This window comes from Anguilla anguilla, chromosome 11 (genome assembly GCF_013347855.1).
Source record: "Anguilla anguilla isolate fAngAng1 chromosome 11, fAngAng1.pri, whole genome shotgun sequence".
Classification (NCBI taxonomy): Eukaryota; Metazoa; Chordata; class Actinopteri; order Anguilliformes; family Anguillidae; genus Anguilla; species Anguilla anguilla.
This window is the reverse complement of record NC_049211.1, coordinates 14,598,530-14,614,937: the sequence shown is the minus strand read 5'-3', so window position 1 is coordinate 14,614,937 and position 16,408 is coordinate 14,598,530. Positions and strand designations below refer to the sequence as shown.

Sequence of the window (16,408 nt, the reverse complement as noted above, 5' to 3'; positions counted from 1 at the left end):
AGGCAGCAACCTCTACAGACAATAAGAGTGAGGCAACTGCTATAGATAGAAGAGAGAGCAAGAGAGAGAGAGAGAGAGAGAGAGAGAGAGATGTGCCGCTCCAGTGGCCTGCAAATTGAATGTTAACAAGACATGCACCTTCTAATTAAAGCTGGGCAGAGTGTGAGCTACTACACGGCAGGAGAGGACTCATTCCACTGCACCCACATGAGTAAATGGAAGGGAGAGTGGGCACTGAGCCAGCTCAGAGGAGGCAGGTAATAGCACAAGAAAACAAACAAGGAATCAATCTAATCATGTCACATCATTCCCTCTCCTCTCCACACTTCCTTATGTAATTAGTAATTATTCTGTCTATCTTTATGAACCAATCCACGGAGAGATACTTCATTAAGAGAGCTCATTTACATATATATGTATATTTGTGAGGGGTTATTTGACTTATACCTTTGAAATAGCCCTTGCGAATGGCGTCCATGGGCTTACTGGCACGGTCCTCCATTGTGAAGTACCTGAGGTGGTCTGGGGCGCGGCCGAGCTCACGTGGGCCCTTCACCTGTTCGGCTTTGAGAGCGATAGCCTGCTCCAGCAGCCCCAGGTTTCCCCGTGTCATGTCATACATCTCCGACTCGTCAGTCACCACTGACTTCTGAGAGAGGCTGTCATCGTCCTCGTCTTCCTCCTCGTCATCCCCATCCTCGTCATCGTCCTCGTCCTTCTCTGACTCCTCTGACCGCACCTCAATGATGACAGAGGCCCCGGCCTTATGGGAAGTGTAGTCCTCTGGGGGTGTGGGCCTGTTCCCCTCGCTCTGTGATTCAGTGTCCAATCCCTGAGCTGGGCTGCCGGTGGTGATGGCACTGGAGGTGGCGTGTGTAGTGCTGGCCCCCTCTTCCTCATCATTTTCATCTTCAATGTCCTCCTCTTCTTCCTCCTCCTCCTCCTCTTCTTCATCTTCCTCCTCCTCCTCCAAGGTCTCCTCACACTGTCTCTCCGGGATGGCCTCTTCCTCCACCACCTCCTTGGCTCGGAGCTTCTGGAACTCTCCACTAAAATATTGGTGGTCTGAGTTGTCTTTCTGGCTGGTGCATTGCTTCCTATCCTCTTCTTCTTCATCATCATCTTCCTCTTCCTCATCATCCTCTTCCTCTTCCAAGGTTTGTCCCTCTGCTAGCCGCTCCACAGTTACTCTTCTTTCCTCCTGTGCTTCACCTGTGCTTTCTCTCTCGTCTTCATCATCCTCATCCTCCACGTCGGCCTGGTCCTCCATGGCATCGTGCTCTGCTTCCTCCTGACTGTCCGCCTCTGTGTCCATGGCAGCCTGGATAGGTGCGTCTTCGGCTGGGCTGTGGCTCTGGTTGATCTGGCCCAGGTTGAGCAGGGAGCTGGCCACCATCTCATGGTAGCTGGTGTAGTCCTCCTTCTGAGCAACGGGAGTGGGTGTGGCTTTGGGCGACTGCTCGCCTTCTTTTGATTTTACAGTGCTTTCCGATTCCACTACCAAACATTCTTCTGTAAGAGAAAACATGTCGCAGACAAAGTTAACTATTAGAAGCTTGTGCCCAATCAGAGTTAATAGCAGTTAAGCATATCATTAATAAATAATCTTGGCTGTACAATTTTAAATGACTTTACAATTACAATGACTGTTTCTACCATTATTAATCTGTCTGGTCTGAAGCCATACCATCTGCATGTTCATCTGTACTCTGTGTCTCTCTGGTCTTCTCTTTCTCCTCTGTCACCTCCTCCTGCTGCTCTTCTTGGGCCTCCTCTGACTCCTCGGCGGAGTCCTCCTTGGCCTCCGTCTCCTCGCTGCTGCCGTCGCTGTCCACGTTGTATCCCTCATCCAGCGCTAGCTTCAGGGGGTGAGACTTCCTCTTAGAAGTGGGCTGGTCCTGGTCCGTCCCCGCCTCCTGGAGCTTCCTCTTCCGGGCCAAGGGACAGCTCAGTGCGCTGTGTGTGTAGGAGCAGGGGCGGGGTCAGGAGGGACACAGGGGGAGAAAAGGGACGGGTGGAGAGGCAGGGCAAGGCTTCTGTCCCATCCCAGCCACACAGCATAAACCCATTCATCGGGCATATTGATCATGGCCAAACAACACAACAGCAAAATAAACAATAATGTAGCCATTCATGAGTAAATGACAGGGGATTTGATGTGAATAATGGATAGGCGCTGAGAATAATCTCAACAGGGAGCAATGTGTTAGCACACAAATAATAATATGCAATTGACTGGAAAGTTTAATTAACAAAAAAAGGCAGTGGAGGGCAAAATTCAGTGAATCATTTGCCTAGAAACAAGGATAAAGGGAGGGGAGGGAGGGATCTATAATATGGATAGTCTAAAATTGGTTCTACAATAAATACACTTGTAAACAGGGAGGCGATAAACCTGCGACACGTTCCAAAGCACTGCCTCCCGGCCAGCGACAAACATTGCCTTGGCACAACCGTTCAGCTGGAGCCCTTTGCCATTCTCTGCTCTATTCTACATTGCAGTGCCATAGGGGCTGGGTTGTGTCAGTCTGCCCTACCTTCTGTGTCTTGCATATTTTCCACTGTTATGACCTGAGCCATTGCATCCTGGGGTTGGGCAGCTGAATGGAGTCAGAGATAAATTGGGTCAAATTAGATGATTTTAGTACTTTTCCCCCTCACTGGAGAATGTAGGTGTCTTGAACACACACTGAGCCAAAGAAGTCAGAGGCCACACACCCACACACGCACACGCACACACACACACAGACACACGCACACACACACACGCACGCACACACACATACTGCTAAAGCTGCTAGTTTCAAAAACTACAACTCTCCTGTACCTTCCTGAACTATGACTACACGTACTCAAAAACCATAGAAATGTTTCTGCTGCTGTCGCCCTTTGTCACATGTCAAATATCCTCAACCCCTCAGAGTCCTAATTCGGGTTCTCATTAACTGCTCTTGGCATTCGCCATTATTGTTTTAATCAATATTACAGTATTACTTTTATTTATTACATGCTTCATTAACATTTTAAATTTGACAGCGCACCCACTCCAATGCCCCGAGGTGTGAATGCTAAATGTTGATCCTTGCTGTGAGGCGAGGCATGACAAATAAGGAATTAGTCAGAAAATGACTGCGGGATCAGAAGCAATGGGTTTGTGAAAACAGATGCAACCATGCTGGAGCAAAGTACAGTTGTGTGCATTCATAAAGGGTGATGGCTTCTACTACAGCCTCCTGATAAATAACTTCAAACACAAACAAAGGAGCAGTCAATGCAGATTCATACTTGGCAGAAACAGTTCAAGCAGAAAGTGACCCTCCAGAATCCTGTGAGTAATTTGACCTTTGACCCACTCTTTGTTCAAGGAAATGGAAATCCTCAAAAATTCTATCGCTGGCAATGACTGTTGGCTTTACAGAAGGGTGCATCAGAACTGCATTTTCTCTGGGAGCATAGTGATAGTGCCCACTCCGCTTTCACATCACTTTCACTGTGCTGTATGCTCACAATGTACCTCAAGAAAAATGTGATGGTTATCACAGAGACCTCGATTCAATCTGAACCTGTGTATGTATTCATGCTTAAAATGAACCATTTTTTAGGAAGGGGATCATGTCAATTTTACTTTAATTCCACAGCTAAAACTTTCATAACTTATTACGTATAGTGGTTATCTCAACTTTTTATAATGGGGATACCAAGGAACCCCATTGTATCAAATTTGAATTAATCTGGACTTAATTTAAAAAAAAAAAAGTTATTTCTCATTGTCCGGGGGTCAATTAATAATGGTCAGGTTAATGTATGTAATGTATTCAGACTCAGATTTTGTCACATACAATACACATGGAAACATCTTATATCTTTTTTCTTACCTTAAATCTTGTCCTACAAGCTCTGAAGGTACTGAGGGATAGAGAAAATGAAGCATTGAGAAGACTACATTTATAAATCTCAAACGAGTCACAATAAGATCTATGCTTGTTAAATCACAAATGAATATAAATCCTACACACCATAACATTTACAGACACACATGTGGAATCATTAGAGGCAAACAGGCCTAGCTGAACCAGCAAATCCACAGTGAATCAAAAGAAAAACAATTATGCTCGGACTACTGAACTGTATCAGAACATGATTAATTGTTGCAATTCATTTTTTTCTGATGACAAGAATGAAATTGAAATAAAATTGCATGCATTGGTGAAAATAGACTCTATACATTAAAATGTATGTACTATGTATGTACTAGAAACAAGGGTCATGGAAATCAATGGATTAATGGGGGTGGATTTGAGAAAAAAAAAAAGGCATTTAATTTGAAATGTTCTGACTATGAAAAGTGCTATAGAGAGCACTGAAATCTTCAATGTCCTTTTCAGTGCAGGCAGCATTAAGGTTGACTTTAAGTTTGTCTTTGGAAATGTATGTCAGGGTAAAACACAGTCAGAAAGAAAAAAACAATACTATAGCTTGAATGTGAGAATTAAAGTTATCAAATATACTGTACAAACATAATCTAGTTCACTAAAATATCTGGCTAACTGATATACCAGTAATACTGGTACCTAAAATCTTGTGGCGCATTCCCCATCCAAAAATTAAACCTTTTTTCTAAACTACAATCACACATGGTCTCAGAGACAGCCCAGATACAGACAGCAGTGACTGGGCTGGGTCTCTGACCTCTCATATTTGGAATTTGCACTTACAGTCTTACTAGGCAGTTTTAAAACAGCTGAATCTGCCAGGGGAAAAAAAAAAAACTGCTGACAAGAAAAATGATATTTGATGGTGAAGAGCTACAGCAGAGCACCTTTCAGTGATCAGTGCACTCTAGGAATACAAGAACAGCTCTTTCACTGCTCACTCACCTTTCGTTCCCTTGGATCTTGTGCGTGTTCTCTTCTCATCACTGTCCAGGCTCATCTACCCAAAAGCAGAACAGATACAGAGGGTCAGGAGATCAGGAAGCAAACATTTATGTCCACAAAAACATGCACAGAATCATGTTCTCTCTCTCTCTCTCTCTCACACACACACACACACACACATACAGAAAGGCACATACACACACACACACACACACACACACACACACACACACACATATATATATATATATACAATTAATCCTAAGAACACGCACGCACACACACACACACGCACATACACACACACAATAGATCCAAATATTTCCTAACTTACTCTTTCCACAGGTTTTGGCTAAGCTAACATTGCTACATTGCATTCACTACAATGCCCATTCCCTTTCAGTCCCCATTTTGTATTGAGAGAGCACGGGATGAAAACAACAACATAAGCAAACATGGAACAAAGAGTCTAGATGGAGCTCTGTTACTCTTAAACCATTCAAAAACGGAAGAAAATAGCACAAAGGAGAAGTTGAAAGATTGGAGTGGTGAAAACGGAAAGCGGAATGAGCTTCTATTTATCTCGCCACCGCTGTGTTTGTGCAGCAGTATGCTTTAATCCTCATCTCTTCCTGTAATTTACTGCACCTGAACGGCCAATGTGACTGGGTGCTACACGCTTCAGCACCAGCGATGCCCATTTTAGACCACTGCCTCAATGATAATAGTAATAATAATAATAATAATAATGATAAGCACACATGCACATGCAGCCCCCACTGCTCCCCCCTCCCGGCGCTGCCCAGCACCCTGCATGGCCGCAGGTTTGAGCTCGGGCACAAAAGAGCAGGTGTCACCCCAACGCCTCCGTTCCATTTACTGTGCTTTTCAAACATTCCACTCTCTCGGCTATCGGATGCTTTTTCCACAATGAGGCTATTAGTTTTGATTACTAGGGGCTCCACGTTTGTCGCAAGCCCTGCACTTAGAGGCTTTGTTCCTGGCAGCGCTGAAGTTGGCAGGGATATAGTTGATTTAAACACAGTCTCTGGCAATTGCCACTTCCTGCTGATAAATTATTTTAAAAGAGAGAGAGGCGAATGAAAAGTGCAGTGTTGCCGAGGCTGCTCTGAGTGACTGGGGCGTACAGGTGCAAGCCCAGGCTCCTTTTCAAACCACACTTTTGATCCATCTAGATGAATGTTCATGTGCACAACAAGTCGGCTTTGTGTACTCAACCAAGGGGGCTTTAAAGGAGCAATCTCACACTTAGTTCATAGTTTGCAGAGTGAAAAGTTGCAGGGATAAAATAACCAGCACAGGCTATTGGACTCAGCTCTAAAGCTCTGGTGAGGACACTGTGTCGGTTTTTCGTTACAATCATTAGAATTTGCACGTTCGGGAAGGAACACAATACAAGGCAGGTGACATTATCCTGTTTCCTGCTAAGTGTCATTTTACATATTACAAAATGGTTATTGATCACTAATAGCTTGTATACATTTCCTTTGTGGTCATATTACTCCAACTTTGATTCCTGGCAGCATGGTGATCCACTGCATCTACAAACAGCTTTTTAAAAAGGTAAGCAAATTTGAACTCTAATAAAAAGGACAGCTTCATTCATTTTGTATGAGTAAAAAGTCATTTCAAATAAGTTGCAATCAATAAATATAATTAAGTGATTCACCTTGTTTTTATAACGGGCTTCGTGGGACTTTTAATGGGTGTGCAGAGCTGTCCTCCACCTTATTTTTAATTACATTGTTTAAATTAAAAATGTATACGGTTCCCCAGTTGAAAGAGGAGAGAAGGGAGAGTGTAAGTTTTACTGGGAAGCAGGCGCAAGAAGGTCTGAGTTTCCCTGCAGGCGGTGGTGTACATTATTAATAATGTCCCTCTTTGTGCTTCATACTGGCAGGAAGGCTTTCTGCATTCTGACAGCTATATGTAAATTTCTAGCTGGGGGCAATGACTTCATAGAGAAGGTCACCCTTCTTCCCCGCGTGCATAAATGAGCCTTTTATTCATTTTCACTTTTACAAGAGAGACCAGGAGCAGCACACCACATTCGGTGGGCAACATGAGCTGAGCTAGGGAGAGAGGCTGACGTCTCGAAAAATTACCTACGGACCGCGACTGCCAATTAGGGGCCCGTCCATTTCAGGGTACCAGCACACACGTGGCACAGCGCAACATGCCAACCATATCATGGGTTCATTTGAGTAACACAGGCTGTCCAGAGCTAGTAACATGCCTCACCAACTCCCTGCATTGTAGTCCATTTCCCCTAGAGGCAGGTTTTTTAGCTGTCCCAATCTCCAGGAGAGAGGAAGCAAGTCATTGATGCAATATTTTGAATAATTGAATCGCATACTTTAAAGGAAATGTCCATTTCTGCAGGTTGAATTAAAACAGAAAAAAAAACAACCAATGAAGTGATTTCATCAGTGTCGGTGGGAGGCTGAAAACTGTACAGTGTTCAGCAGGACCACTCCTCTCAGCACACATGTAGCCCACTCACAGATACAGAAGAGCGGAGAAGAAACCCTTTTCCACTGACACAAAGCCAAAAGAGGTATTCTCAGTGAGGGGATGGAACAAACAGAAAAACTTCTTACTGCTGAACAGAAAAAAGGAACTTAACTTGAAGACTTCCTCTTAAAAGCTTTAATGCTGACTCCTTAACTGGCTCCTTAAAATAAAAAAAGCTGAACAAGGAGGATTTGATTTGTCATGTTTGAGGGGCTGAAGTGTGCTGCCTGGCTCAGCTACACTATGCATAATCGACTGCTTCAATGCCCCCCCCCCACCCCCCACATCCACCAGCTCTCTCTCTTCCCAGTGCGCACTCCATCCTCTGCCGACCAGGAACTGCTCGGAAAGCAGAAATGAAGTGCAGTGTCACTTACTTTGATTCGTCTGCTCTGCAGGCTCTTTGTCGTTTCACAACTGCTGATCCTCTCCCCTCTCGTCCACCTCTGATTCAGCAGCTCTCCTCGGAATTCATTTTCTGTCCCAACCAAGATGGGGGGGGGGATGGGGTGAGGAGGGGAGGGAGGGGTAAGATGGGACAGGAGAGAGGGAAATAAAAAATAGACATCAAGAAGCAGCATTAGTGGAAGACCATCCAGACCGAGAGACAGACAGAGAGGAGAGAGGATGGAGGGAATGGGAGTGGGTGGTGGGGGGGCCAGCCCCCAGGTGCAGAGCACCATGAGAGTGTGCACGCACATGCCAAGTGTCCCAGCTGGAACTCTGTCAGTCTGCTATTAGGATCAATCAAATTTGCACATTTTATTGTCCTGTTAGTGGTTCCAAGGGTATGAAAATGGGAGGAGGGATGAGGGAATGGGGGGAGAATGGGCAGTAAATAATGAGTCTGCCATAAATCAAGCTTTTCTCCATCGCAGTAATGGCTGAGCACTTCTCCCCCTCACCTTGGTAAAGCAAGAGAAATCCGGGTTTGAAAGCATGCAGTTAAGGTTCAACCCTAACCCATCAAATATGAAAGTTAAAATATACACTAACATCAGTAAGATCACAATATAGGCAAGCACAAGGATGATTATGTCACAAACAGAAGATATGTATTTTTTTTTTTACTTCCACTGTCTCCTACCCCTTCACAGTTTTAGCGCATTTCTTCACATTAAAAAGAATATAACCGAGGGCGCAATTTCTCAAGAGTTGGATAATCATTTCTAAAATCATTAGCAATGAGCTTATAAATGTGTTCAGCTCTAAATACATTCAGAACTGTACTTAGCTTTTACTCCAGTAAAATTTTCTAAACACAATATTTGCCCATTTCTGTTTGCAAAGTAAGAAAAGCACCCCTTCGAGGCTATCCTAATTGCACTTAGTCCAACATATCAGAAATCACACTTACCTGAACAAATTCCTTACAGTGGCAGATCAGAGTAATATTACTGACTTTTCCCTCTCTGTTTTTATTTAATAGGTAACACAGTAAATGCAAATTAGAGTTCTTCCGGACAGGCAGAGGGAAGAGTGATCACCCAGCAAGCCCCATCCACCCTCCTCCTCCTCCTCCTCTTCTTCCAATCTGGTTAATTTCCTGAGAGTGAGTCCCCCTCCTCAACCCCCATCTGTCTCTCACTCGGCACTGACACAGCAACCTGCAGTCGCTGCCTCCCTGACTTCTGCACTGCGCAGATGGGAACGCACGTGGAGAAATTAAACAGCCACATTCAGTACGCCGCAATTAAAACCAACAAACTCCTGCTTCACCCGCCTCCTTCTCCCTTTCTCTCTCCCTCTCTCTCTCTCTCTCACCCGCTGTCTCTCGCTTTCTCTATCTGACTGTCTGTCTCACACTCAGAAACTTACTCTTGCTCTCCCCTTCATCCTTGAAGATGCTCAGGGCAAGAGCAAGACACTTCCATGCGCTGTTTCCATTTTTAAAAATGCATTTATTCAGTTATACATTTTCAGCCCCCCCCCCCTCCCCCCACCCACGCTCTCCCCACTCCTATCACCACTACAGAGATTTGAACAGCAGTAAAATGCAAATGGTTCAAGGAGACGGTGAGATGCTTGTGGGGGGAACTTGCCAAACTGACTGGTGATGATGAACAAAAAGGCAACAAAAGCTTGGCAATGTCAGTTCCTTCCCGACGGTTCCTGATCCACCCCCCTTCCCTCAGACAAGCACGCAAACACACTCATAAGGATATGTTAGTTGCTCAGTAATAAACAGCCTTGAATCATTGCATCATGTGTATATATATATATATATATATATATATATATATATATATATATATATATATATATATATAAAACATAGTTACTGTCCCCATACTTTTACATTTAACAATATATTGTGCATGTAAAAGTATGGGGACAGTAACTCTGTACTCAAACAAATTTTATTTGAAAATAATATGAGATTAAAGTACGGACAACCAGTTTTAAATAATAAGATATTTACATCCATATCAAGAGATCCGTATTGGAATCACAACTGTTTATAGTCCTCCCACTTTAGGGGAGCAAGACAATTGGACAAATTAACAAAATCTGAAATAAATTCATTATATTTAATACTTGGTTGCAAATCCTTTGCATTCAATGACTGTCTGAAGTCTGCGACCCATAGACATCACCAGATGCTGCACTGATAAAATTGAAGTAAAACAAATAACAAATTGAAGTAAAATTTTTGATTTGTCCTATTATTCTTTTAGTGAGGGTACCTTCCCTGGTGATGCTCTGTCAGGCTTGTACATTCCGTCCCTGTTTGTTTGTGGGGTGTTTTCACTTCAACAAGTGAAACTCCAGTTCAGTTGGGCGGCAGTCTAGTATGATGGGTAAGGAGCTGGTCTTGTAACCTAAAGGTCACAGGTTCGATTCCCAGGTGGACACCCTGCCGTTGTACCCTTGAGCAAGGTGCTTAACCTGCATTGCTTCAGTATATATGAAACTGTATAAATGGATGCAATGTAAAAGTTGTGTAACTGTATAAATGGATGCAATGTAAAAGTTGTGTAAGTCGCTCTGGATAATGATGAGTTACTTTCTTTTTCCACATGTTCCTCTTTCTATCACTTTGTGCTAATACATTTTCATTTTCCCATAAGAAATTTTTTTTTTGTGCTTTTTATCAAACTCTAACCTGTCCATTCTGTTTTTGAGACTTATCAGTTTGCATCTCATGGTGAACCCTATCAGGTTATGTTTTTATAGTCTTTATGGTAGTCTTTGACACATCTATGCCTACATCCTGGAGAGTGCTTTTGATCTATTTGATAGTTGAAAAGGGGTTTTTATACCAGCTGAAAGAATCATTTGGGCAGACACTACAGTGGTCTTCAATGGTCTACCAGGTCATTTACTATTGCTGAGCTCACCAGCGCATTTTTGCTTCCCAATGTTTTTGCAATGTCTCTGATTGACTTATTCAGATTTTTCAGCCTCATGATGGGCTGCTTTATTGAAATGGACACTTACATGATCAGAGACAATAGCGACAGGCTCTAAATGCAAGTTTGACACCTAAAATCATGTCTAGACCTTTTGGTAGCTTTTTGTGCATGAACTAATGATTCAAAGACACACAGCTGGCCAAGAAAGTACAGAGCAAAAACAACAAAAAATGTGTCACTGTCCCAAAACTTTTGTGTATATATATATATATATATATATATATATATACTGCATGTGCATATACATGTAGTGTGTGTGTCTGTGTGTCTGTGTGTGTCTGTGTGTAAATTATTTCTGTTTGATTAAAAAAATTGCACTGCAATACACTTCATTTTCGAAGTTCAGGGAAAATTTAACATTTGCATGACTTATAATTATAATTTAATTCTTACCAACAAAGAGACACCCACTGTTTCTGAATGCATACTACTATTTTAGAGCACTATGAAGTGAATTGAATTAATTTGATTAATTTGTGTGAGTATGTATTCAATAGTGTATTGAGAAAATGACAAGCTTAGCTTATAGCTTAAAGTGTTCATTTAAAATGACTGAATCTAGACATACATGAAATGCATTCACTTAACATGCACTACATTATTTACTCAACATGTTTAACATTAAAGAGAGCCAATAGGATTTGGCAAATCACTGTAAAACCAAACTATATGATAGAGTTCTGGATGTTTAAGCAAAGACAAGCGCACAACCCATAGTTTAGAATAAGTTTGGCTTTACAATACAAGCACAAGCTGCCCAGATGCACACTCAAGGCCTCATCAGGTGTTAAAAGTCACATAAACGTGGGGGGTGGGGTACACAACCCCCCCCCCCCCCCCCCCCCCCCCCCCACCACACTATTCGGAAACTTTACAGCATTTTACATTTAAAAATGTTCAGGTTTTTTGTTGTTGTTTTTGTGCTTTCCGGTACTTTTACCTACTAACTGCTATGCAATAAAGAAGCTCTGTCATCCCTGACAAATCACAAATTACATTGAAGCTTCCTATGGGTTTTTTATGGCAACGTTACTCTCAAATCGAATATTCACTGTCTAAGCTGAAAAGGGCGGATTTCCAAAACATGTAACTGCATGACTGTCTTGATACAATTTATTGCTCCAAGGCCACTCGACTATTTCCAACGTCACTTTTTATTGACGACTCGGGCAACCCTGACCCGCGTTCCAATTGTCATATTCTTTGAAAAGGGAAGACCCGAGTTTGGCACAGGTGCTTCATTTTTGATATGCATTACAGTTTTCACTGTTGCATTCCTACAGCACCTGGTATAGTTACTAAGGGCAGATAATGATTCAAAGTCTACACTCCCACATACGCCTAACAGAACTTGCGTAGGCAAAAATACAGTAAAGTACCAATTATAAAGCATTGCCTAAATACATTTACGAGAAAAATACATGACACAGCAATTCCAATAAATATTACAACTAAAAAATAACAGGATGGTTACTGTGCTGAATACGTTGATTGCAACGATGCTGATTTACATGCAGAAAAAGAATGCCAGAGGCAACAAGAACATCACGGAAAAAATGGAACAGGAGAATAACACTGCACAACGACATATTATCGTCGCCGTTCGCCACCATAATCAATGTATTCATCCAGAAATTTTGATTACAGGCCAAAATACACCGAATCCCATTACCACAGTGCTTAAAATACGGTTATATAGACCACATTTCCGCGCGCTGATATAATCTTTCGAAGTTATTATATTTCGTTTAAAAGCAAGACAAGCAGCACATGCACATAAAATGCAAGAAGGAGAGATGCCGTTTTAAAAAAATCTGAATATTAAAGAAAACAAAAATGATGTGGACGAAACCAAGCAGTCAGCTTTAACCGATTATCATAATTACTTTCTTAACCACCCTCGTAATAGGTAGTTTACTTTGGCCCTCCTCGACCACAGAAAAACCTGCGCCCAAGCACAGTAATACAAACTATACTGTGTAAAACGTTTTACGTTATATCTCCGCTCTTTCAGTGATTCCGCACCCACCATTTTACGACAGGTGAGCTCCAGAACACTCGAGATGTAATGGCCTATGTACACGTACACAGAACAATAATGGGAAATTGGTGCGCATTCAGATATATGTGCAGTGTTACTCCTTTAAATTAACCCACGGAGCTTGTCAACAGTAGTAAGATGGGGGAAGGCATACAACTGTAGTATAGGCCTACTACTTTCAACTCTCAGAAGCTTGATTCGTTTTATGATTATACTGCGCCACACACTAGCACAGGTTGACACTGAGCAGCGCATCCCTATTCTGTTTTCCGATGCAGAAAACCTAATGAACACCCGCCCCCTTCGTTTTTCTTTCGGTGGGCTGGGAGTCCTATGTTATGTCCATTGTTGATCCATATTTAAAGAGAAGCATATGGAACACATTCCTCGAATGCACCCTCTGTGCGTAAGTTCTACGAGCTCATGCGCTCAAGGTGCAACTTTCAAGCTCTATTTTATTCATGTGATATTTAAAACAAATGATGATATTTCATAAACAAAGATACATGTACACATAGATGCACAAGGCGCCGAATAAAACACACAGTTGAAAGTTAATTGTAATCACTCTAATTTAAGTTAGTCCACCGTCCGTATTTCAATAAGCCTACTGTCCAACGAACGTAATGAAACATCCCTGCATTTGTACAAACCGCAGTAGGCTAGTTTATCATTTTCCCGTAACTTTCCCTGCTATCTTTATGCACCATCTTTATTGAATGTATAAAATATGCACGAGAAATGTTACAAGTTACACATCCACAAACCCCACCCAGAAATAAGATGATCATATCTTTGTTAGCATTATTTCATCCTACGTCATAGTTCATAAGCACCACAAACATCCGACAGAAAACCACGGTTAGAATTACCGAAACTTTTCAATATAAATCAGCAAATAGTTCAATAAAAGAAACAAAACGAGTCACATGTTCGTAAATACACAAAGTAATAATAATAAACAAATGAACCACAATTGTGATCATAATAGTTGTTGATGTCTTGTGCTGTTTGCGCTATAATCCATATCCTCATCCTGTGTATTACACACATTTCCATAGTTAAACAGAATGATAAGACAAAAAGATTAACATCAATAGAACTCGCTTTTATATTATTGTTCTTCGGAAAACAGTGCACCGACGTCTTTAAGAGACTGCCAACTGGGCGTCCATTAAAGCAACCAAGAACAGGTTTTTGTAAATAGAAAATAAATTGCTTGCATGTTAATAATATGGTGATATAGGCTATATTGCACGATTATGTGTGGATTAAAACGCATACACATTCGAAAAGTCTGACATGCACAGTATGTACGACATAATAAACAAGTGCTAATTTACGAGAATTACCTGCGGACGAATATTCCCTTCTCAAACCCAGTCCTATGACAAACACGAAGGTTTTCCTCGCGTTATTTCAAGAACTTCAATTCGAAATAAAGTAGTTCTTCCGCGGTGTCCCAGTTGCTGCTTCAATAACCGTAATAATTCTCCAATGATATCCAGCCGGTTAATTTAAATAGGAGCACATTTTTTCCACTTCTTCGGACTATGCAGAGTGTTTCGCAATCGGGGCGTTAAATGTTACTTATTTGTAAGCAAAAAAACATGGCTTCATTTGCCTTTGTCAGCGAGAAAACGTAATATTGACTTACCTTTCCCTCATGAGCCATTGTCCCCCCTCCCTCCCCTTGCATCATGACATCACGGAAAGCTGTAGTAAAACCTACAACATCAGATGGGCAGGGCTTTGGGTACCCCGCAATAATTAAACGGGCATGTGCATACTCTCTCTCTCTCTCTCTCTCTCTCTCTCTCCCTCTCTCTCTCTCTCGCTCTCTCTCTCTCTCGCACACACACACACACATATACATTCAACATATAGATGCCAAAGCATAAGTCTCTATCTATATTTTAATAGGTTTAATGCTTAACTCCAAAAGGCAATAAATATATAAATATACTAACCAGCCGGTTTCATTTGTATGATTGTATGCAGAAGCGGATGAATTTCACTCAACGGCATATTTATAAGGATGATACCATGTTTAATGTTACATTTGCAAAATATAAATACAATTAGGTATAGATAACCATTGGTTACCCCCGATTCACATGGTGAGAAATACAACAGAAGGTTCTTACTTTACGCAAAGTGATTAAAATTTAATATGCCCGATATGTTTCCACAGCAGCTAGAATATGCCATTATCATTTGAGCCTCCCCCTACAATTCTTTGAAATGGCACTGTCCAATAACTCACACAATGGACACTCTCCTGAGCAAGGAATTGATGTATGCCCCAAGTTAGCCGGTATAGCAAGAGATGACTACATTTGATAGTGTGATCATTTGGTTTCCGTCACAGGAATGAGTTCTGAACAGCATATAAGCTAACATCTTTTAATATTTTTCCAGAGAGCCGAAATTAGAACGTTAAGTTTGTGGAATGGGCCACAACAATACAGAGTGAAGTTACTACAGCTGTACAGTATCAGAAGCATTTTTCAAACCCTGTTCTAGAACAATATATCCACTAGTTTCGACATTTAACGGATTTGAATTAATATTTAAAATGCGTATTCACATCGACGAAAATGCTTCATACGGCCTGTAATAGCTTGCCACTTGAATTGATTCCCCGAATAATTAAATGCATTTTCAGTTGTTTTCCAGATATCCTCTGTACTGTGTGAAAAAGAACCACAGTAGCTAACTTAATCTTACAGGCTTACATTATGCAACAATCAAGACATGCTCAAGAACAGCCATCGATCCCGTGACGATGAATACACATATTGGCCAACATAAAAAGGGATTACGGGATAGCTACTTGCATATAACTTAACTTCGCTAACAGGCAAATAAATAAATAATTAAAATAAAATATTAATGAAACTTTGAATTTCTCTAAAATGTTGCACATAGCATCAATTCCTTTGTTGTTTGGTAACCATTAGTGAAAATGACAACCATTCATTACAAGCCATTTGAGAATATTCTCAACAAATGCCATCCTTTATCTCGTTCCTCCACACTGTGCATGCAGAGAATATTCAAAAGCCAACCTTCGCCTTTCAGAAATTCTATTAAATTCTTATCTCCTTGCAGCAGGCGTTTTTTTGCGCACCCATTGTTATGCATTCAAGCTGAAATCAATCACTGGTGTCCACGCCGCATCAGTATGATTTCACTTGCAACGCAGCGCGAAGCTGCATACACGGAGCCACAAGCCACAATTGAGTAAACAAAGGGGCAAAACAAACGAATCGCGCCGCCTGCTATACCCAGATGCGCTCGGGAGAGATAAAAGAAAGCAGGTGTAAAATAGAGTGCAATACGTTGTTTAAACATAGCATTAGGACAGAAAGCAGCCTAAAATTCAGGTTGTACTCTATGTACGGGTACGCTGAGCAGATTAAATATATCGCATTTCGTGTCAATTGTAACTTCAGGACCAGGGACAGCGCCCTCCCTCGACAAGCAGTACCACGGACAGCACCTTGGTATATGCAGCAGTCTTGCAAGTTTTTTTT

General features: G+C 41.7%; 1 protein-coding gene across 15 annotated transcripts in view; it reads right to left on the bottom strand.

The window, feature by feature from the left end:
* The window catches only part of myt1b (myelin transcription factor 1b), a 66,605-nt gene that overhangs the window by 15,858 nt on the left and 34,339 nt on the right, over window positions 1-16,408 (bottom strand). For 9 of the 15 annotated variants that reach the window (XM_035382633.1, XM_035382629.1, XM_035382630.1 and 6 more), the window contains 6 exons: window positions 7,790-7,890; window positions 4,878-4,932; window positions 3,876-3,906; window positions 2,538-2,600; window positions 1,688-1,956; window positions 448-1,512 (listed from right to left, as the gene is read on the bottom strand). In XM_035382633.1, coding sequence (XP_035238524.1) covers window positions 448-1,512; window positions 1,688-1,956; window positions 2,538-2,600; window positions 3,876-3,906; window positions 4,878-4,932; window positions 7,790-7,890 — 1,584 coding nt within the window. The other 6 variants (XM_035382644.1, XM_035382636.1, XM_035382635.1 and 3 more) reach the window with 5 other exon arrangements.